At 36.2% G+C, this 22,452-nt stretch overlaps 1 protein-coding gene across 5 annotated transcripts in view; it reads left to right on the top strand.

Moving 5' to 3' along the window:
* Positions 1-22,452, top strand: part of ATP13A3 (ATPase 13A3) — a 79,301-nt gene that overhangs the window by 18,480 nt on the left and 38,369 nt on the right. For all 5 annotated transcript variants that reach the window (XM_024752128.1, XM_024752127.1, XM_024752126.1 and 2 more), the window contains 14 exons: positions 3,580-3,678; positions 4,117-4,290; positions 4,937-5,119; positions 5,415-5,485; positions 7,434-7,514; positions 8,665-8,734; positions 10,717-10,851; positions 11,332-11,404; positions 13,743-13,874; positions 15,153-15,332; positions 15,478-15,635; positions 16,359-16,547; positions 18,146-18,207; positions 21,938-22,088. In XM_024752128.1, coding sequence (XP_024607896.1) covers positions 3,628-3,678; positions 4,117-4,290; positions 4,937-5,119; positions 5,415-5,485; positions 7,434-7,514; positions 8,665-8,734; positions 10,717-10,851; positions 11,332-11,404; positions 13,743-13,874; positions 15,153-15,332; positions 15,478-15,635; positions 16,359-16,547; positions 18,146-18,207; positions 21,938-22,088 — 1,710 coding nt within the window. In that variant the 5' untranslated portion in view covers positions 3,580-3,627. The remainder of the gene's footprint in view (positions 1-3,579; positions 3,679-4,116; positions 4,291-4,936; positions 5,120-5,414; positions 5,486-7,433; positions 7,515-8,664; positions 8,735-10,716; positions 10,852-11,331; positions 11,405-13,742; positions 13,875-15,152; positions 15,333-15,477; positions 15,636-16,358; positions 16,548-18,145; positions 18,208-21,937; positions 22,089-22,452) is intronic.

Raw genomic sequence — 22,452 nt, 5'->3', positions numbered from 1 at the left:
TATATATACACACACACATATATATATATATATATATATATATATATATATATACATGTATATATGTACGTGTGTGTGTGTGTTGTGTGTGTGTGTGTTGTGTGTGTGTGTGTATATATATATATCCCATTTTCCATCATGGGTTTTGATGATGATATGCCTTGGTTTAATTTCTTATGTTCTTTGGTTAGTGTTAGTTGGACTTTTTTCATCTAATCTGGAAATTTTGGGGCCATTATAGAATTACATATTTTTTGTTCCCTCCTGCCTTACATGTATATCAGGGTGCTTGAGATTGTCACACAGCTTACTGATGCTGTTATGTTAGCTTTTTGTCCGCTCTAGTCTTTTTTTCTCTCCATTTTTCATTTTGGATATTTCTATTACTATGTCTTCAAGTTCATTGATTATTTTTGTGTAATATCGAATCTGCTGTTAATCCCACCTAGTGTGTTTTTCATGTCAGACATCGTACTTTTTATTTTATGTTTGATTTGGTTCTTTTTTATATTTTTCATGTCTCTGCTTCACATGATCAGTCTTTCCTCTTGCTTTTTGAACATATGAACTATAGTTGCTTTTTGAACATATGAACTATAGTGGGGACAGTGTCAGGGCAGAGTTCCTTTGCAGTTATTTTAATGTCCTTGTCTACCAGTTCTATTATCTCTGTCAGTTCTAGGTCCTCTTCTGTCCTTTGATTTTTCTCATTGTGGGTCATATTTTCTTGCTTCTTTGCAAGCCTGTTAAGTTTTTAAATTTTTATTTATTTATTTATTTATTTTGCGGTACGTGGGCCTCTCACTGTTGTGGCCTCTCCCGTTGCGGAGCACAGGCTCTGGACGCACAGGCTCAGCAGCCATGGCTCACATGCCCAACCACTCCGCGGCACATGGGATCTTCCCGGACCGGGGAACGAACCCGTGTCCCCTGCATCGGCAGGCGGACTCTCAACCACTGCGCCACCAGGGAAGCCCAAGCCTGTTAAGTTTTAATTGGATATCAGACATTGTAACTGGATATTTTGTATTCCTATAAATCTCCTTGGACTGTGTTCTGTGAAGCAGTTAAGTTACTTGGAAACAATTTTATTCTTTCAAGTCTTAAAAGTTTTGTTAGGCAGGATCAGAGTAGCTTTTAGTTTCAGGGTAATTTGAACCCACTACTGAAGCAAAACCCTCTGAGTACTCCGCCTGATTTCATGCAGCTAATGAGGTTTTCCCACTGATTGGTGGGAACAGGTACTCTTTCCAGCCCTGTGTGAGCCCTGATGCATTTTTCCCCTTAAACCTTTTGGGTGGATTTTCCCCTGGTCTTGGTAGTTTCCTCACACACAAGTGCTGATCAGTATTCAGCTGAAGACTTGAGAAGGGACCACTTTGCAGATTTTCAGTGTTCCTTCTCTGTACATACCTCTTCTCTGGTAATCTGCCCTGCAAACCCAGTCACTTTGGTGCCTCCCCAGGCTCCCAGCTTCATCTCTTCAACTCAGGAAGATTGCTGGGCTCCCCCTGGGTTTCCTGTCCTACATTTTTTTTTTTTTTTTTTGCATCCTGTAAATTATTCAGTTTGTAAACTGGGACAATTGTAGAGCTCACCCATTTTTTGTATCAGTTTCTTTCATTGACGTCCAGTTCCTTGAAGACTATATAGTTTTATATATTTTATTCATTTTGTTGTTTTAGTTAGGAGGGCTAGTCTTGGTTGGAAGCAGAAGTCTCTCCACTTAAGAATTTGAAGAGGTTCTTCCCCTCGAGAAACATATTTTAGGTGGTGGTGGGAAATGGGGATCAGAATTATATGTTTTGATTGTTAAAAATGACTGGTAAATCCTGAGTGATGATCCTGAGACACAGTCCAGAGCTTAAGGAAGAACCACGGATTAAAGGTTAAGAACCCCAGACTGGAATCTTTAGTGGGGACAGTGTCAGGGCAGAGTTCCTTTGCCTTATTACCCTTTGAAGGTAGGCATGTGCACATTTGAAACCTTGCAGGATTGGGCTAAACCTTACAGGTTCAGGCAACAACAGCTGATCTTTTCTACAGGGAAAGAGGTTGGACTTGCTAATTCTCCCCCAAAGTCTGTAGCAGCAGGTGTATAGCCCTTGAGAATAACTGCTGCCTCAAGTTGTATTGGTTTGATGAAACAGTCTTACAATGGTGGGATGACTCTGGTACTATACTTTTCAGGGCTCTAACAGCACCCTAGACTGAGAAGAAATTGTTACTAAATTGCCTAAAAGGTTTTGTATGATAATGTGTCTTGTTTTCCTCTGAGAAACAAGATATCTCTGAGGCTTCTTTTCCAAGATGGCACTGAGTCCAATATATTGTGTGTGTATGTGTGTGTTTGTAATTAAACTCTTGCATTTTATTTCTGTGGAAAGCCCTGACTCTACCTAGCCCTAACCCTGTCTTCAGGGCTACCAGAAAGTAGAGAAATTTTGCCCATTCAGGAGGCATCAATATTTTTTATTGGTCATTTTGTTGATGACATAAATCAGGAGATTTCAGTAGTCTTATGGCGGGGGGATTAACTTGAAATCCTGCAGTTGGTTTTACTTTGCTATTAATTCATATCATGTAAACATTACATGTGGCTATTGCTGTCTTAGCACAAATTCTTTATCAGATCATTCATTCAGCAAGTATTCTTTGAGTGCCTACCATGTGTCAGACTTGTGCTATACACCATATAGATGAGTGGAGGTATGGCATCTGGAATGAGGGAGGTAATATTCCCACTGTGTTCTGCAGAGATCAGCCTAGTCTAAAGCAGTGGCTCTCAAACTCTTTGGGCTCAGGGCTCAGACCCTTTTACATTCTTGAAAACTGTTGTGAACCCTAAGGAGCTTTTGTTTATGTGTTATCGCCACATTAGTTTTTATAGATCTTTAAGAATATTAATTTAATAGAACAGTTATGATACTACATGTTAAGTAACATATTTTCCAAAAATATATATATTTTCCAGAAGCAAAAAAAACGAGAAAACTGGCATTGTTTTACATTTTGCAACTCTCTTTAATGTGTGACTGAATGTCTAATATTTGAATTTAATCTGTTTTTTAATACAGGAAAAAGATTTTTGTCAGTGGGCTCAATGAATTTTTTCCTACACAAGCATTATGGGTAGTCAGGAACAATAAGATTGCTCAGTGGACTTGGCATCAGAATGACATAGTCAGTTGAGTGGTCTCCAATAGAGGTACACCTGCCTTAGAGATTAACCCAGCAATTGCCATACATGTGATAGGTGCTTAGTAGATGAGTCTGGGGAATGAAAACGGAAGAGTCTGTACAAATAGTTTCTCTCAGAATTTAAATGGCTTTGTAGCAAGGCTAGTGCTAGTATAAATTAATTAATGAAATATGCCAAGTTTTGTGATAGTAGTAAGCCAGGCAGTTTCAAGAACTGGCACACCATTGAAAATGTCACGAGAATCAGCACTTCAATGACTACTTAAATATCAGTTAAACTTGTATCAAAACAAGAAATCTGGTAGTATGAAGTTAGTATCAGATATAGTCTACCAAGATACAAGATAATGCTCTAATATTTGTTCCTCTTTCCCTCAGTTATCTTCAATTGTTCTGAAGCACAAGACCTTTCCAACCACTGTAGATATGGACAAAGAAGAAAGAAAGACTATCAACCAGGGTCAAGAAGATGAAATGGTAGCCAGCTTTTATAATATACTTATAAAGTGTGAAGAATTTATATTTCTAGGGAAGTAGAAAAGTATATTTAAAGAACTGCTAAACTAAAATACAATAAAACAACAGCTAAATCAGTGTGCTGTCGTCTTTCTGACTGTGTTTTTGAGTTGGGATTATGTAACACCTCTGGTTCCAGTATAGTTCCTGTTTCACTTGTGAACTGTTAAAACTTAGAGGAAAGAGATATGTTTTTTCATTTGATAATTTAAGTTACATTAGCTAATGCTTAAATATATCTCAAATGCAAAATTTCTAATTTTCCATTTATAAAAAATGTTTAAAGTCAGCTTAATAAAACTCAAGTCTTTGTTGGTGGTATGTGAGGGGAAAGATAGGGTTCTCACTTTGAAATTTACCTCTCATGTCACTTGATGTGTAATCACTATGTCCATGCAGGAGATTTATGGCTATAATTTGTGTCGCTGGAAGCTTGCCATAGTTTCTCTCGGAGTGGTGTGTACTGGCGGCTTTCTTCTCCTGCTCCTCTATTGGATGCCCGAGTGGCGGGTAAAGGCAACCTGTATTAGAGCTGCAGTTAAAGACTGTGAAGTGGTGCTGCTGAGGACTACTGTAAGTCCACGTGTTTACTTGTAGCTGATTATTTGAGGAGTAAAATAATGTCTTTGTGTGTATTCAAAATAAAATACGAAGAGAACATCACTGCTAGGATACAATGAGGAATACTAATCCTAGTATTTCTAAAGCATCTGTGTTTGAAGTGACTATTATCCCAGTGATTAGACTTTAAAGGAATCTTAAAAATGATCACATCTACCCTTTTTTATAGTTCTTGATGCACTGAGAGATTGGATCAGTGGTTGGTCTATCAAGGTCTCTTGACAGGATCCCAGATCTCTTCTACTGTGCGATGCTGTTGCACCCTAGGATTTGTTTTAAAATCCTAATTGGAAGCATTTTATAAGAGGCTTTAATATCTAGTCTCAGTATATAGTTGGATAAATTAAGAAATTATGATCTTTTATGAGATCCTCTCAGTGAAGTATGACATATAAAATGGTGAGCAGTTGAAAGCACTTCATGTTTGAATTTATGCGTCTTCATATTTCGAAATGGTTTAACATTTAGTGAGTGGAAAGTGAGACTTTCTCAATTAGAGATAAGTAAATAATATATCGTGTAAAGAATGGAAACCAAATATATATGGTTATGTAATATGCATAATTGACTCTTTATCCTTATTCCTTTCTGTTCTAAGGATGAATTCAGAATGTGGTTTTGTGCAAAAATTCGCTTTCTTTCTCTGGAAACTCCCCCATTTTCAAGCCCCAAATCTATGGCTAATAAGGTTTCGAATGGCCATGCAGTTCACTTAACTGAAAATCTGGCTGAAGAGAATAGGCTTGAGATGAATAAGTATTCACAGCCTCAATCACAACAGGTATTGTGATCTTAGTCTCAAAGTTCCTTTAAGAACCAGAATTGTTACATTTTATACTATTACGGATAGTCTATAATTTTGTACTTGCAGTTTTTTTGTTTGAGATTATATGCATATAAAATGCCTATTTATCACTGTATATGACAGTTTAGTTATTTACTAGAAGAAATAGATTACATGTGATTGCTTTAATTTTAATAGTTGTTACATTATATGCTAAATTTGTGTTAGTAAACTTAATTGTTAGCAAGTGATAATAATGCTTTTTGATGTAACCTTTATGTATGTTCTACAGATTCGTTATTTCACCCACCATAGTGTAAAATACTTCTGGAATGATACCCTTCACAATTTTGTTTTCTTAAAGTACGTACTTTCCTTTTGTTTGGATTATGAGTATCTTGATAATGTTTTAGCTAGAAAAGAATTCATTTTAGTGTTACATAAAATTGAAGAGGTTTTTGTTACATAACTTTCATTCACTTCATTAATAACTCCTTGGTGTTATTTGAATACTTACTAACCATTTTAGAATAAATCCTATCTGCAACTTGTACCTTGGCAAAACTTACATAAAAGTTAGAAGCAGTATGCTCCCAAAATCCAGTCTGAGTCCTTTTCTTTTTGAGGATTCATCTAAAGTGAATTTCGAGTATACCTTTATTTATTTATTTATTTATATTTTTGCGGCACGTGGGCCTCTCACTGTTGTGGCCTTTCCCGTTGTGGAGCACAGGCTCCGGACGCACAGGCTCCGCGGCCATGGCTCATGGGCCCAGCCGCTCCGTGGCATGTGGGATCTTCCTGGACCAGGGCACGAACCCGTGTCCCCTGCATTGGCAGGTGGACTCTCAACCTCTGTGCCACCAGGGAAGCCCTGAGTATACCTTTTAGCCTTTCAGTTCTTTTTCTTTTTGAGGGTTCACCTCAAAGTGAATTTCGAGTGTACCTTTTAGCCTGTCAGAGTATCTGAATTGTCACCTCTCAATTTCCTGACAGTTCCATCCACTTGTACTTGAGGGATGGAGTGATAGACAAACATAAATTTCACTTTAATATGTGGATAAAGATGGGACATCATCAAACAAGTTAAGCCTTGGGTAGGACATATTGGAATAATCCTTTAAAATTTATTTTTTGTGGAGGCTTCAAATGATATAAGTACTAAATTAACTAGGATTCTATTTTTATTGCTGTTAAAGTGATTATTATAAACACTCGTTAAGTATTGTTGCTTGAGAGTGGCAAAGGAATTCTTAATATTAGCAATAAAAAAAGAATCACCTTGTGAACATTTAAAATGTTCATGCCTGGATTTTGTTCCTCAGACACTAAAGAATTGGTATATTCTGGAATGGAGCAGGGCAGTTCCACATGCCTACTTTTGAAGACCATTCCTAGTTAAGAACCATTGATTTCTTTATAGAACACTGCCTATAAACTGTCATTTTGTTTTTTAAAAAAATTTTGACTTGGACCTGATCCCTGCTACCTTTGGAGAAGTAATCAATCTCAGTGCGAAAAAAGAGTCAAACATATTTGCTGTGTAGCCTTTGCCAACCATACCAACTTGTAGAATTTAAACTTATCCCAGTGATAACAGCTAATCATGGGGCTTGGTTTTTCTGTCCGAAAAAAGTAGAAAAGGATTGGAGTTAAATGATGTGTTATATTCTCTTTAGAGTTTTTCTGAATAGCATCTCAATTAAAATAAGCATAATTAAGACATTTGTGGTGGAAAGTAGATATGCTAATTGAATCCCAGTTTTAATTGTTACAGATTTTAGGCATTGCCTGTGACTCATACAGATTCAGCACTTCTCTTCTCAGTATGTATTAGATGAGGGAAGGATTTAGATTGATGCTTTTGTAGAAAGAAAAATGAGTAGGACTTCTTAGAGTGAAGCTTAAAAATTGAAGAGGGAAAACTAGATAAAAAGTAAAAACTTTTTCATCTTTAGTTTGGAATTCTTGAGTTAGTCATACTTTAATTTTATTAATTATTAGCTCTTACAACTTTGGCACAGACTTAAAGGATAATAATATTGTTACATAAGCTTGAGTATTGAGAGCCATCTTATTATGTGACACGTTGGATAATTTAGAAGTTGCCACATTTGAGACTTAGACCTCTCATTATTGTTTTATCTTAGGAATTGGAGATTTAAAAATTGTCATCCATATCTCAGTTTTTGTTAGGGGTTTCTATTTGTAAGGAAGTCACACTTTAAAACCAGGAATATAGAAAAATGAGGCATGGAGAAATTTGGATATTTTAAACTTTGTTTAAAGTAAAAACTTTGGATTTATTTAGGGGACTGGATGAAGGTGTTTCTTGTACGTCAATTTATGAAAAGCATAGTGCAGGACTGACAAAGGGGATGCATGCCTACAGGTAATTTTTATCCAACTAAAGTTAGACCTATTATCATAATTCCTAAATAAAGTAGTATATATAGTCTACCCTTTTACCATATAGTTGTAATATTAACAGGTATTTAAGTATTATAGTAGATGACAACTTATTGATATTTTATTTGGGTAGCATTGTCTCTCAGTTTAAGAATTATAAAAATGTTGAAGCTGATTTTGAAGTGAATATCCCTGATAATATACTGTATTTCATCAGTTCTAAGGTGCACACTTCCCTGCATTTTAACATCTCTATAAGGAGGGTGTGTCATACAGTGGGTGGAGTGTCATCCTTTACTTGACAGCATTTTTGTCTTGATAGTACATAAAATCATGGAATGTCTTACAATTCAAATCTTAGATTTACTGAAATGTTGGGAATTGTAAGCACGAGCTCAAATTTACCACAATGAAAATTTGTAAATTGGGAGACATAATCCTTTTTATAGTGTTATTCTTTGCTAAAGTATAAAAGTATACCAGTGTATTACATATCGTAGAGATAAATGCCTTTTTCAGCTACACTAGAAATTTTCTTGTACTCCTACAGCATGTTCTTTCAAAGGGTTGGAATATAAATTTATTCATTCAGGCTTCTACTTCATAAAAGGCAAGAATTAATGTATCATATAGGAAGTACTATTATAAGGAATTTAAGTGGAAGGTTTTAAGCAACTTAAGCATTAAAAAAAGCCAAATGTATAATGTTTTGAAATAAACATTTTTAGTACAGTATTCTTATTAGAAAAATAGTACAGGACCCCTCAAATTTACTTACGTAGTCTCTTGCAAAAATTAATTGCAATTCAAAATTGTTGAGATGTATTGTGTTCATGGGTGGAAAAGAAAGTCTTTTGTTGATATGGTTATTATAGACTAGTGGGAGAGGTACTTGTCACACAAAAAGATAAAGTGATAACAGTATAGTTATCCAGTATGGACTACATTGATTTAAATACTGTAGATAGAGAGTTTAAATTGTAGAAGACAACTGTTTAGAAACATGAACGTTTAAGTTCTGGATTTAAGGAGCAGTCGGTGGTTTGAGCCTTATCTAATGCAATGCCTTCCCTAAATTGTTATTATGATATAATATAATGTAATATTATTATTATTGTATTTTCCTGTTATAGAAAGTTGCTTTATGGAGTAAATGAAATTGCTGTGAAAGTGCCTTCAGTTTTTAAGCTTCTGATTAAGGAGGTAAGACAATTGTACTTGTCTCAACATTTGTGATCAATAGGTTTGCCATTTGAAAAGAGCCAGGATTTAAGTAATGATATCCTTGGTGTTTTGTTTCCTAACTTCTCTTTGCTTATTTTTTTACTTGGAAGGGCAGAAAGATATTCCTCTGATCGATCAGTAATTTGGGAGCATGATTACTTTTTTATTTTGTCTAATTTTTTTCTTTTCGAAGTCTGTAGTTTTTTTTTTGTTTGTTTGTTTTTTTTGTTTTTTTACTCTCAGGAAGTTGCACATCTAAACCTTGCCCTATTTTACAGATGTATACACCTGTCTTTTCTTTTTTCCCGCTAATTTTTTTGGCCGCGCTGTGTGGCATGTGGGATCATAGTTCCCTGACCAGGGATCGAACCTGTGCCCTCTGCAGTGGAAGCGTGGAATCTTAACCACTGGATGACCAGGGAAGTCCCTCCTTCTAATTTTAAAAACGATTAATCATGTTTTCTTCAGGTGGTACACTCTTAGGAACTAGGCATTGTGCCAGAAGTTTGGAATTAAAAACATGACATGATGAGTAACAACGAGGAGCTTGCACTTTAGCCCAGGAGTAATACATGTCAGTAGTTACTGTGGTGACCCTTCAGTTGTAAGAGCCGTAGAAGCGGTGGGAATGAGGGATTGCAGGCATGTAAAGGAAGGAGTAAGTGGTTTTGCCAAGGAGAGTTGGGCTCTCCAGTCTTTCTGGTTTGGGGCTAAAGTATAGAATTAGCTGTATTGAGTGAATACTTTTAGTAGAAGGTACAGATTGTTTTCTGTCGGTTCCTGAGAGTGGCCATATAATGCTGCTTTAGAGCATAGCAAAGTGTAATAATGATTAGGAATTAGAAACACTGGTTTATAATGTGACTTCATCAGTAACTAGCTTTGGTCATTAGAAGACCTTTCTCCCTGCTGTTCTTTTATTGGTAAAATTGTAGGAAATCCTTTAATGATCTCATTTGATTTTTTTTTTAAGGGAACTTTTATTTATTTATTTATTTAATTTATTTATTTATGGCTGCTTTGGGTCTTCATTGCTGCGCGGGCTTTCTTTAGTTGCATTGAGCGGGGGCTACTCTTCATTGCGGTGTGTGGGTTTCTCATTGCAATGGATTCTCTTGTTGCGGAGCGCGGGCTCTAGACACATGGGCTTCAGTAGTTGTCGCTTATGGGCTCTAGAGTGCAGGCTGAGTAGTTGTGGCACACGGGCTTAGTTGCTCCGCGGCATGTGGGGTCTTCCCGGACCAGGGCTCGAACCCGTGTCCCCCTGCATTGGCAGGCGGATTCTTAGCCACTGGGCCACCAGGGAAGCCCATCTCATTTGATATTGAAGTAAAATGGGACTATATATGTGAAAGTGCTTTAAAAAGTACAGAAGCATCAATTTTAAAACATTGGGGGGTTATTAATGAAATTGGTAAAATTCTATAAAATTTGGGTAAACAAAGTCCATTGCCAGGACTCCTTATCTTTTTTGTTTAATTCAGATTTTAATACTTAATTATTTCCTTAGAGAAAGCAAAACAGTGTAACTTATTTCATGTTTGTCTTCTCTTTGGACTCCAGTGAACCTTTGACATAATAAGTAAACGTTTGTTCCAGTTGGTTAAAAGTTTTTGTATCCTTTAGCAGCACAGTAATTATTGAAAGTAAATGTATTTTATTGCTAAAGCAGAATGAAGAACAGCTAAATTCACACGTGTTAGCTGTTTCTAGCTGAATCTGTGTTTGGGTTTGGTATGAACCTAAATGGATGCAAATAAATTAAGCTTATTTAGTCAAACTCTAGTAGTTTGATGGTAAAAAAAAAAAAAAAAAGTAACATCCTGCCCTGCTCTTTGGGTAGTTACTTGTTACCGTAGGATACTACAGAGCTTATCCTGTAAGTATCCTGTTGGTTATTTCTTAAATCTGTGTGCTTATAAATATCTCATTCAATTTGACTTAAAAATCTTGTTTTTTAGGTTCTCAACCCATTTTACATTTTCCAGCTGTTCAGTGTTATACTGTGGAGCACAGATGAATACTATTACTATGCTATAGCCATTGTGATTATGTCTGTAGTATCAATTATAAGCTCCCTATATGCCATTAGAAAGGTAAGTCCAATTTATTATGGGTTTCACAAATGTGTTTGTATTTTGTAATAATAACACGTAAGGTGTGTAGAATGATACTTGGTATAACGTAAGTACTCCATACAGTTATTCTTTTAGTTACGTGAATATGTGTTCCCTTTCCCTCTTTTTTGAGGTGGGGGAAGGCAGCTGCTTTTTAAGAGTCAACGTATCACTTAACTGCTTTGAGGCTGTAGGATCTATAGTTGCTTATCTAAGACTGGACTACTGGAGGGCTGATTCTGCTGTTTTCAGGGCTGTCTCATTAAAGTGCTCTTATTTTGTCTAATGTTTTGAGCTAAAATATTGAACGATCTTTGAATCTTTTGGTCTTGACCTTTTCAAAGGCAGAGTGATATGAATTTATTATTTTAGCTTACCTTATTTTATATTACCCTTGCTTTCTAATAGCTTGAAGAGTTAGTTTATATTAACGAGTTAAAATTTTTTTCCCTGATTCAGCAATATATTATGTTGCATGACATGGTGGCAGCTCACAGTACTGTGAGAGTTTCAGTTTGCAGAGTAAATGAAGGTAAGTAAGTATTTCAGTTTACTCTTGGAAAAGTAAATTTAAGAAGATTTCCACTAAGCCCTAATGTGTGAAGCAAGCCCAATATATTATACATATGCACTTATTTCCATAAGAAATAAAAATGTGTGTTTGGATTTGTACTCATATTTCTGTATCAAATTCTTTTATTTATGTGAAATTGTATTTTTCTTTTTCTATAATGTGACACATACTATACTAGGCTCTTGGGATACAGTGGATGGACATAGTCCTTGCCATCATTGAACTTCAGTCTAGTTGGAAAGACATGATAAACAGAAACAGTAAAGTGTGATAAATGCTATGATAGGGAGAAGTCAGGGTTGGATATTAGAGCTCATTTACTGTAGGTGTCAGGGATGCCTTCTTTGAAAAAGTATTCTTAAGTGATTGAATTAGACAGATAAAAAGTAGGTGAGAAAGTGGTAAGGTGGGGGTGAGAGAGGGATAGAGGAGGGTTCTAAGTGCCCAGAGGCCTGGGTATTAGAGAGTTTTGTCATTGTAATAACTGAAAGAAATTCAGTGTGGCAGAGGCAGCAACTAGATAGTGGACAGCCTTTTAAGGCTTGTTAAGGGATTTGGACTCTCCCAAAAGGCAGTGGAAAGCCATTGAAGAGTTTTAAGTAGGAGAGTGATATGATCATATTTGCCTATTTGAAAAAATCATTCTGGCTGCCATGTTCGAACTTATTTAGAGGGGATTAATATTAAATGCATGAAATGAATCAGGGTGAGGGTTGTGGAGATGGAGAGTGGTGAGATGGGTTTGAGAGATACTTAAATGCGGGCGTTGAAGAAGATTTGATGATTCATTGGATGCAAGGTGATACAGTGGTGTCAGGCTGGGGGCATGGACGTTGGTGTCATTTAATTAAATAGGGAACACTGGAGGAGAAGCAGGATTGTAGGGAAGGATAATGTTTTGGACACGTTAGTTTGGTGAGATAATTGAAGAGGTAAAGGAGATAAAGGGGAGGCAGCACAGCATCATGGGCCTTGGAGACAGTAGCCGCTTTGATTGATCAGGAAAACCAAATCAGTCTGCATTCTCTTGGCTCAGTATACTACATCCAGGTGTAAACCCAAGTTGGCCTGGCAGGTTGCTTTCTTCCTTGCGCTTCCTGGTCACTTGCTAGAGTACCAGCTGATAGTTTCTGCCTCCCTAGCTGCAGTCTTAGATGTGTAGCTTATTGGTGCTCCTCCTCTCCGCACTCTGCCGCTGCCGAAGATCCTGAGGATGCTGGGACAGATGCACTGCTCAGTGTTTAGCTTCCTTATCCCCTTTGTATAGTCCAACAGATCATTGATATTTAGTTTCTCAGTGCACCTAAGAGGGTTAGAATTTCACGTGGCATTAAGGCATTGAGTCACGTTTTTAAAATAAGGGATCTTATTAAGAAATGAAGATTATTATACTTACTACATGCAAAATAGCATCAGAATTCTTTAAAAGTTGTTTCCTCATAGCTTAGTAAACTACTTCTACCTTTTTTTAGAAAGGGAAGAGTATTTGTCCTGCAGACTGACATCACAAACAGTAGTTTTCTCCTCACCCATCTTTGCTTAGAAACTAGTGTAAGTCTCTTCTAAGCATAGTTTAATAAAATCTAGGGGTAGGGGAAGAGAGAGAGAATGCCCAAATATAAGGCCACCTTTTACTTGGGAAGATCATTAAAGAAATGTTTAACTAACTTGAATATAATACATAAATTTCTAAGGAAATAATGAACTAGGTATGACACAGTTTAATTTATATTATAAATTGATTTAAAATGTCTAAGATATTTTGGGACTATTTTAGGAATATTGAGAAAACAATGAGACATTATGGATTATAAATAGTAGCAACAAGAAAAAGAATGCTGTTAAAAAAGAAAGTGCTAAAATTTCAATGCTTTTATCTGTTTCCAAGGGATTACAGAAATCTGAGTTTATTTACCTGTTGCAGGGGGTCTCCTGTGTGGATTCATCATCTGTTTACTCATAGGGCTGATAGCTAAGATTGAGCATCCACCATTGTAATGAGTGTTGAAGCCCACCTACCTGTTAGCTTAGAGGGGACTTGGCATCAACTCTGTGCAGTTGGCGTCCTATCCAGGGACAAACTAGCTGACACATTTAGACACCATGCTTTGTTAGCTTAAGGAATAATAATCTTATTTATCAAAACTCTTCATCTATTGGGATTTTTCTATTTAACTCCATTATATTTTTAATGTATTTTTGAGATCAGGTGACCTTTGGATAGATCTTTTGTTTGCTGTATTCTTATTCCAAGTTAAAGAATATTCTTTTCAGACTTTTCTTTCTTTAAATTCAGAAATCGAAGAGATCTTTTCTACAGATCTTGTGCCAGGAGATGTCATGGTCATTCCGTTAAATGGGACAGTCATGCCATGTGATGCAGTACTTATTAATGGGACTTGTATTGTAAATGAAAGCATGTTAACAGGTAAACTAAATTAAATGAGTGAAATCCAGATGAGTTGTTTATAATGATACTAGGATTAAGTAGTTGTTGATTAAGCTATGTCACTATTAACTGTGCTGTTTGTGTCCTTTACTCATGAATGTCATGAATGTGATAGATATTTGTGAAAAGATTTTCTTTTATTTTGAGGGAACCAAATTCTGCCTTATACTCAGCTGTGATACTAAAGCACAATGCTGTTGTTCACGATATCTCGTCCTTCTTCTGTCCATTCTTTTGACATGAGGAAATGCTTTATAGTAAGGGAAGAGGAAAGAAATCCTTTGCCCACAGCATATTTACTTCTCACTTTGATGTGCAAAAAGTGGGATTAGGAGAGTTGATATTTTTATTAAATTGGGGAGAAATAGACTTTAAAATAGCTTCCCTTTGGAAACTCACAATCTGGAGGTAGAGCTTTATATCTTTATTTTTTTAAATTTAATTTAATTTAATTAAAAATTTTTTTTTCTTTTCCGCTCTGCGGCATGTGGGATCTTCCCGGACTGGGGCACGAACCTGTGTCCCCTGCATCAGCAGGCGGACTCTCAACCACTGCGCCACCAGGGAAGCCCCATGACTATTTTTTAATTGTCATAGTCAACCTGGCAAGAAAGTGATTCCTATATAGTACATTTTTGAACTGTTAAGAGTCATAAAACACACTCATACACATAAATATCCCCACACACTTGTCACCTTTGACATAAGAAGTGTGAATGCTACAGAGCACTACATTTTAATGTTAAAAGAATTTGGCTCTTTTTTACTGTTAGAGAATTACCATACTCCTCTGCCTTGCTCGGATGCTTGTTCTCTTCTTACTCGTGTGTGTGTGTGTGCGTGCGCACGCGCTTGTGGTCGGGGAGTGGGTGGGATTAGGAGTGGATCTTCACATGTTGTGTGTGCTTGGGGTTGCAGAGTGCTTCCTAGGTTAGTTCTCAGGGATACCAGAACAGGTGCTGAGGCGACGGTAGCAACCTCCTCTTCTTATTTGAAACTTGGCACAGTTATTTCCAACTGATAACCTTTGAGTCACAGATCACTTTCAGGAATTATTGTGGAAGACAAAATCTGATATTTCTGGGAAAGGAAATTGTTAGACCAAAAGCTAATTGATTAAGCTATGTTATTCACATGTGAGAACTGTTAATAACTGTTGTCAACAGTGTGATAACATTTAGGATATTTAACAACTTGAGATTTGTGTGTTTGATACTGATTTCTATGCTTTAACTTATGGATTTTTTTTTTTTAAAGGAGAGAGTGTTCCAGTGACAAAGACTAATTTGCCAAATCCTTCAGTGGACGTAAAAGGAATGGGAGATGAATTATATAGTCCAGAAACACATAGACGACACACTTTGTTTTGTGGGACAACTGTTATTCAAACTCGTTTCTACACTGGAGAGCTTGTCAAAGCCATAGTAGTTAGAACAGGTAGAAAATATTTAATCTTGTCTTGCATGGTTTAGCATATTTGAAGCCTATCGAATGCTTAATAAGAGATTCTGTTTTGAGAGATAATTCTCATTTTCTTATAAAAATACTATATAATCATTTTCTTCTTTAATTTTTTTGAAAGGATTTAGTACTTCCAAAGGACAGCTTGTCCGCTCCATATTGTATCCCAAACCAACTGATTTTAAACTCTACAGAGATGCCTACTTATTTCTACTGTGTCTTGTGGCGGTGGCTGGCATTGGGTTTATCTACACTATTATCAATAGCATTTTAAATGAGGTATGTACATGGGACCCTTAATAGAGTTTGATTCTTAGTTTGATTCACGTGTGGCTCTTGAAGATTTGAAATGTAGCTAGTGAGACCAAAAAATTAAAATTTTAATTTAAATTAATTTAACTTAAAAAAAAGCCATATGAGACTTGTAGCTATTATGTTAGAAGGTACAGATCTAGAACATCACCGTCAAAGCAGAAAGTTTTGATCAGCTCTGGTTTAGATGATCTTTTATTTGCTCTCTAGTTACTTTAAAAAAGGGAGGAGTGATCCCCTACTCACCAAAAGCTTTATTTTTTCTTTTTTAACCTCTGGTATATACAGCCTTAAAATTATTTGTGATTACTGAATTGAAGGTATTTCTAAGGGACCTTGTCAAATTTCTTTTTTCTATCCCCTATAGAGACTAGCATAGTAGTAAGAGTCAATATCTGATAATATTTGTTGACTTTGAAGTATGTAGTGTATGAAGTATATGGGGCTATTAAAGTAAGAATTAGCTTTAAAAATAGTTCATTCCCACAGTCCACTGACAATTCATTGAGCTTTCCATTTTGCAGAATGTCTAAAGGGAAAAAAATTATAGTTAATACATGAATATACATACACACTTATTATATATAAGATTAAAAATGGTTTATAGACTTTTCACTAAAGAAACACCCCCATTGGGTTAATAAATATTTAATATTGGGGGTCTGACATTTATTTTTATGTTAACTGTAGGTAGAAGTTGGGGATATAATTATCGAGTCTCTTGATATCATTACAATTACTGTGCCACCTGCACTTCCTGCCGCAATGACTGCTGGCATTGTGTATGCCCAAAGAAGACTGAAAAAAGTGGGCATTTTCTGTATCAGTCCCCAAAGGATAAACATCTGTGGACAACTGAATCTTGTTTGCTTTGACAAGGTTGGTTCAATGTCATAATCATTGTCAAAGGTCACTTTGTAGCTTTGTAAGTCTAAAGTATTTAGATTAATGGTTTCTGTATTCTTTATCAACTAATTTGCACACGTTTTAAAAGAGATGTTCTTCTCATTTTTCTCTTTTAACTTATTTGGCACATGCATCATTTTTGTATTATTTCTTCTCATTATTTTTCAATTTTTAATACTTTGGATATTGCTTATTTGCCCAAATCTACCATTCATATCCAGAATTATGCCTTATAGTAGTAGGAGTAAAATTTATCCGCTCTTTCATCTTTTTAACAGAATAGGCTCTATACAGATATAGGTACTGGAATGTTATTGCTGTAAAGTATATACATTTAGTGTTTGCTCTATGATTTCATTGAATGTGTTACAAAATTATGAAAGACACTGATTATATGATTTTATGTGAAAATGACAAATTTTGTACCTGTGTGAAATATACCTTGCCTCTTACAAAGGGTTCTTCTTTCCTCACCTGAAATTAGTTTTCCTAAAAGTTTAGAGAATTAAACCTTGGTCAGAAAACTTTCCATCTGTCTCTTCTGGGTGACTAACATGATAAGAATTTGATTTTTGTGCATCTTCATTATTAAAGAAAAAAATATGAGATGTATTTTATTAAGAGAAAAATAAAGTCATATCCCATGACTGTGTTTTATATGAATCTGTTCAGAAAATTTTACTTAAAATTTTGCTTAATCTTTTTTGGAAATGTTTTTAAAATTTTTAAGCAGACACAAAAGTGGAGAAAAAGATGAAAGTATAATAAATCCTCGTTTGCCCATTATCCAACTTAAACAGTTACCAACGTTTTGTCAGTCTTATTTCACTATCCCCTCATTTTGAAGGTGGCAGCATCAGACATTATGTTATTTCATCCGTATACTTCGGTATATAGCTCTAAAAGATAATGTTTTAACAGAACTTACCACAGTACCATTATCACTGCTTACTACACTTAACAAAATTAACAGTTCCTTAGTATTACCTAATATCCAATTCATATTCAGGTTGCTCTGCCTTTCTCAAAAATATCTCAAATTTTTACAGTGTGTGTTTTCAGTCAGAATCCAAATAAGGATTTCATTAGTTATAATTAATCTGTGACCATTGCTTTTCTTGCCTCTCTTTCCCAGTCATCTTATTGAGGAAACCAGGTTATTTATATCCTGTATTTGCCTTATTGCACCTCTTGATGTCATTTAACTTGTTCCTCTTCCCTTTTTTGGCTCCCTATGCCCTAATCTCCCCATCTTGTGTTGGCATCCTTCATTGATTGATAGGTCGATTGGTGCATTGTTCCACCATTTAATACTATAAGTACATAAGTATACTATTCTACACATATCTCCCCCTACCCCGCCCCACCCACAAAGAGGAACCACACCATAGGGAGTGTTCTGCACACTTTTCCTCACTTTTTGTCCTGCAAGTTACTCTATTAGTACACGCACAGAGATCTTACTTATCTTCCTCCCCATCTTATAGCTGTATTATACTCCATTATGTAGATGGAGCATAGCTTTTCATGATTTTGTAAATGTGTGCTTTTTTTTTTTTTTTTTTTTTAAGACTGGAACTCTTACTGAAGATGGTTTAGATCTTTGGGGGATTCAACGAGTGGAAAATACACGGTAATTATTAGCTAGACTTGATCATTTATTTTAGTTAATTTTAATAAATATTTTAATATATGAAACATTCAAACATATAGAAAGTAATATTATAGCTATGTACCCACCACTAAGATTATACAGTTGACATTTTGCCATATTTGCTTCAGATCTCCTAAAAGATTTAAAACATTACAGATATTGCTAAAGTCTTAACCTATCCCTTTTTCTATCCCTACCACCATTTTGAAGTTGTATTGTTATCTTTGCATGTTTTTATATTTTTACTTCATATATATCTACCCATAAACAAGATCTGTTTATAAATAAATATACACAACTGTTATGTACTGTATGTGTTTTGCTGCTTTTTTGCCTCATAACATTGTTTTCAAGATTCATCCATGTTGATATGTATAGATCCAATTTATTAATCTTAACTGCTGTTTAGTATGCTGTTATGTGATTAAACCATAATATTTGTTCTTCAGCCAAGGGACAGTTTCATTTTTTCTCCCTTTTTCCTTCCACTTTCACAAACAGTGTCGCAATTAAAATTCTTAGGCACACAACTTCTGTGAGCATGTGGTTGAGTTTCAGTAAACCAGCTTCTTAAAAGTTTCACTGCTGAGTCATACCGCCCATGCATGGCCACAGCTCTAGTAGGTACCGTCTGCTTGCTCTCTAAGTGATGGTGCGAACCTACATTCTCTCCCTCAGTGGGTGAGAGACCCTGCTGCTCCATATCCTTGCAAAACTTGCCATTGTCAGACTTCTGATTTTCCCAAATGGATATATATGAAATGGTATTTCATTGTGGCTTTGTTCAGAGTTTCTTTGTTTGGAGTTTGAGCGTATTTTCACATTTTTGGAAGGAGGGTCATTTAGCATTCTCTGTATTGTCAGTTTATATCCTAATTTTTTTAATGGTGTTGTTTGTCTTTATCTTATTCACTTGGTAGAAGTCCTTTGTATTTTCTGGGTGATCATCTTTTTCAGTACTATACATTAAAAATATTTCACCAGTCTCTGTTTCATCTTTTTACTTTGTTTTTGCAGTCTTTGATGCTTAAAAGTTTTACTACTATAGCTGTGTCTATGCCACTTTTTATTTTTTCTCTCTCCAAAGTCTGTGGGATTTTGGTTTATACAGTCTGAGAGACTATTGTTTGGTTCATGTCATGTCAGAGCTCTCACATCTTCTTGGTAAATAGCGTGTCACATTGTGACCTTACTTATCCCTAGTGATGCATCTTGCCTTAAATTCTGTTTCATCTAATATTTGTATAGTTTTACACCAGCTTGCTCTTGCCTGATGTTTGCCTCCTATATCTTTTTTTCTATCTCTTTACTTTTCAGTCTTTACGTTCACATTTATTGCCATCGTGTTCACATTTATTGTGATTTCAGATATATTTGAAATTATTTCTGCCATCCCTCACCCCAATTCCCAAACACATTTTCTCATATTTCTCTCATTTTCTCAGAATTTATACGTCCTAATCTTTTACTACTTGTCCTTAAGTTATTAATATTCATATTTAGAGTCTAAAGTCCATGGGTGTCTTTATTAGTTTCTAAACCCCCCAAAACCCATGCACTGTACACTACTTTTACTTTCACCTCCCTTTTTTTTTTTTTTTTTTTTTTTTTGCGGTACGCGGGCCTCTCACTGCCGTGGCCTCTCCCGCCGCGGAGCACAGGCTCCGGACGCGCAGGCTCAGCGGCCACGGCTCACGGGCCCAGCCGCTCCGCAGCACGCGGGATCCTCCCGGACCGGGGCACAAACCCGTGTCCCCTGCATCGGCAGGCAGACTCCCAACCACTGCGCCACCAGGGAAGCCCTCACCTCCCTTTTTATATGTATTTGTTGCATAACATTTTATGATTATGATTTTGGTTTTATACAGTCTGCATGCAAGGATTTACCTAGGTTTACGGATACCTTTGCTAACCATTGCTTCTTGTATCCCATTCCTCTGGATTAAATTGCCATCTTCCGTAACTACATTCATTAGTAGTTCTTTTTTCATTCTCTCTCGTGAATGATGATGTAACTGTATAGATTCCTAGGTTGACAGCTGTGTTCCTTCAGCACCTTGGAGGTGTTATTTCATTTCTCCTAACTACTTTTGTTACTGCTACTGAGAAGTCTTAGTCTTCTTTAGTAATTTTTTTTTCTACTTTGTTTAAAAAAATACTTCTTTATGCTTGATTTCTGCAGTTTTACCATGATCTTTTTCTTTGTGCGGTACTCATTTTGCTTCTTGATTCTAAAGATTCATGCTTTTCCTAAATTCTGGAAAATTTGCAGCCTTTTTCTGTTCCATTATGGCTTTTCCCCCATTCTTTGTTTTCTCTCCATCTGGGAATCCCAGCCATACCCTGGACAAGAAATTTCATTTGGTTCTTTCCAAATCTGCCTCTCCCCTTTTCCCCGCCATGGTGTCTTGTTCTTTTTCTAAGTCTGTAATTTTAAAATGCCTTCTTTGCATTCTTTCAGATTGCCATTCTATTATCTCAAGTTTATGGGATTCTAATTCTGTCTGTTGAGTCGTGAGAATTGTTTCCTGGTTCATTTTTAAATTATGGACTCATCCTTAGCAGGATTTTTCTGTGAGTCTCCTTTGTGGCTGTGTTGTGGGAGCTCCTCTCTAGAGAGTTTAGACTTTGGCCAAAAGTAGTGTCAGTGGTGCCAGACAAGCTGTAATGTTACTTTCATAACTTGGGGTTTTCTAGGCCAGGCAGTAACATACATTCAAGCCCAAATGCCATCCTGAGTAGCGTAATGGTTTAGAGTTTAGGTACTGACACCAGACCTCTTGTGTTTGAATCCTTGCTTTGCCACTTATATGCTGTGACTTGGCAAGTTACTTAAGCACTCTGCTTCGGTTTTCTCATCTGTAAAATGGAGATAATAAAACACCTTCCTGTGGTATAAGGATGAGAGGAGTCAAATAAATTTAAAGTTCTTGGAACAGTGCCTAATGCATAGTAAATATGTTATATAGATATTAACTGTTTTCTTGAACTTTGGGTGGGGGAAAAGAGGTAAGCTTATTCTTAGTTATGCCTTTGTCTGTGGGTAAATTTTTTCTAGTATACTCTTTTTCCAAGGGTGTAGCTCTTCAAGAGCACTGGCTGTCTTAGGTGAGAGGGATTCTCTCCGTTCCAACTCCCCACTTTGTATGTGGCCACAACTTTGTCTCCTGTTCCCCGTGTGGTTATTAAAACCCAAGGCCTTAAGGGTACTGAGATGGCTCTCCTCCCTCTTCCTTCTCCCCCAGGCAGTCACAGCATCTGTTTAAGGTCACACCCCTCTGGTTTTCCTTTCCCTGTTTCTGGCACTTGAAATTTTCCTTTTCTTTCTTATGAGCCCAGTTTTGCATTTGAAAGGTAATGCATTACACATTCATTTTATGTTTTTACAAGAGAGTTTTTATGTGTTCTAATTTGCCATGTGTCCATAGGCAGGAGTTTTAATTATTGTTTAGTATGTAGCATTTTCTATACTGTTAATGTCTGGTCTAGTTATTCAGAATCTAAGGTAATAGTGTGTTTTAGTCATGTATAATAATTTTCATGGAAGAAAATGTTTTTGAATGTCAAAATCTATAGTGAAAATTAATACATGCATAAATGCAAACATTTTATTTCTACTTTTTAAAATAATAAAACCTGAAAAGTCCTGTTAGACTATTGTCTTCAGTCTTGGGATTTATGAATCTAATTCAGTGAATTTTCTACATAGTTTTCTTTTGCCAGAAGAAAAGGTTTGCAATGAGATGTTGGTAAAGTCTCAGTTTGTCGCTTGTATGGCTACTTGTCATTCACTTACAAAAATTGAAGGAGTGCTTTCTGGCGATCCACTTGATTTGAAGATGTTTGAAGCCATTGGATGGGTAAGTTCAGTGTTTTAAAGTACAATTAATTAACTTTAGGAAAATAGTAAAAATTAACTTGCAAAGAATTGTTTCTTCACATTGTTTTGACAGTGGTCTATCTTGTACCATAAAAGGAACTATGTAATTTCTTTTTTTTAATTAATTAATTTATTTTTAAAAATTTATTTATTTTGGCTGCATTGGGTCTTCGTTGCTGCGCGTGGGCTTTCTCCAGCTGCGGCGAGCGGGGGCCACTCTTCATTGCGGTGTGTGGGCTTCTCATTGCGGCGGCTTCTCTTGTTGCAGAGCACAGGCTCCAGGCACATGGGCTTCAGTAGTTGTGGCTCCCAGGGGCCCCCAGGCTGGCCCAGGAGGTGTGGGT

Source organism: Neophocaena asiaeorientalis, unplaced genomic scaffold (assembly GCF_003031525.2).
Source record: "Neophocaena asiaeorientalis asiaeorientalis breed wild unplaced genomic scaffold, Neophocaena_asiaeorientalis_V1.1 scaffold293, whole genome shotgun sequence".
Taxonomy (NCBI): Eukaryota; Metazoa; Chordata; class Mammalia; order Artiodactyla; family Phocoenidae; genus Neophocaena; species Neophocaena asiaeorientalis.
This window is presented reverse-complemented; position numbering and strand designations above follow the sequence as displayed.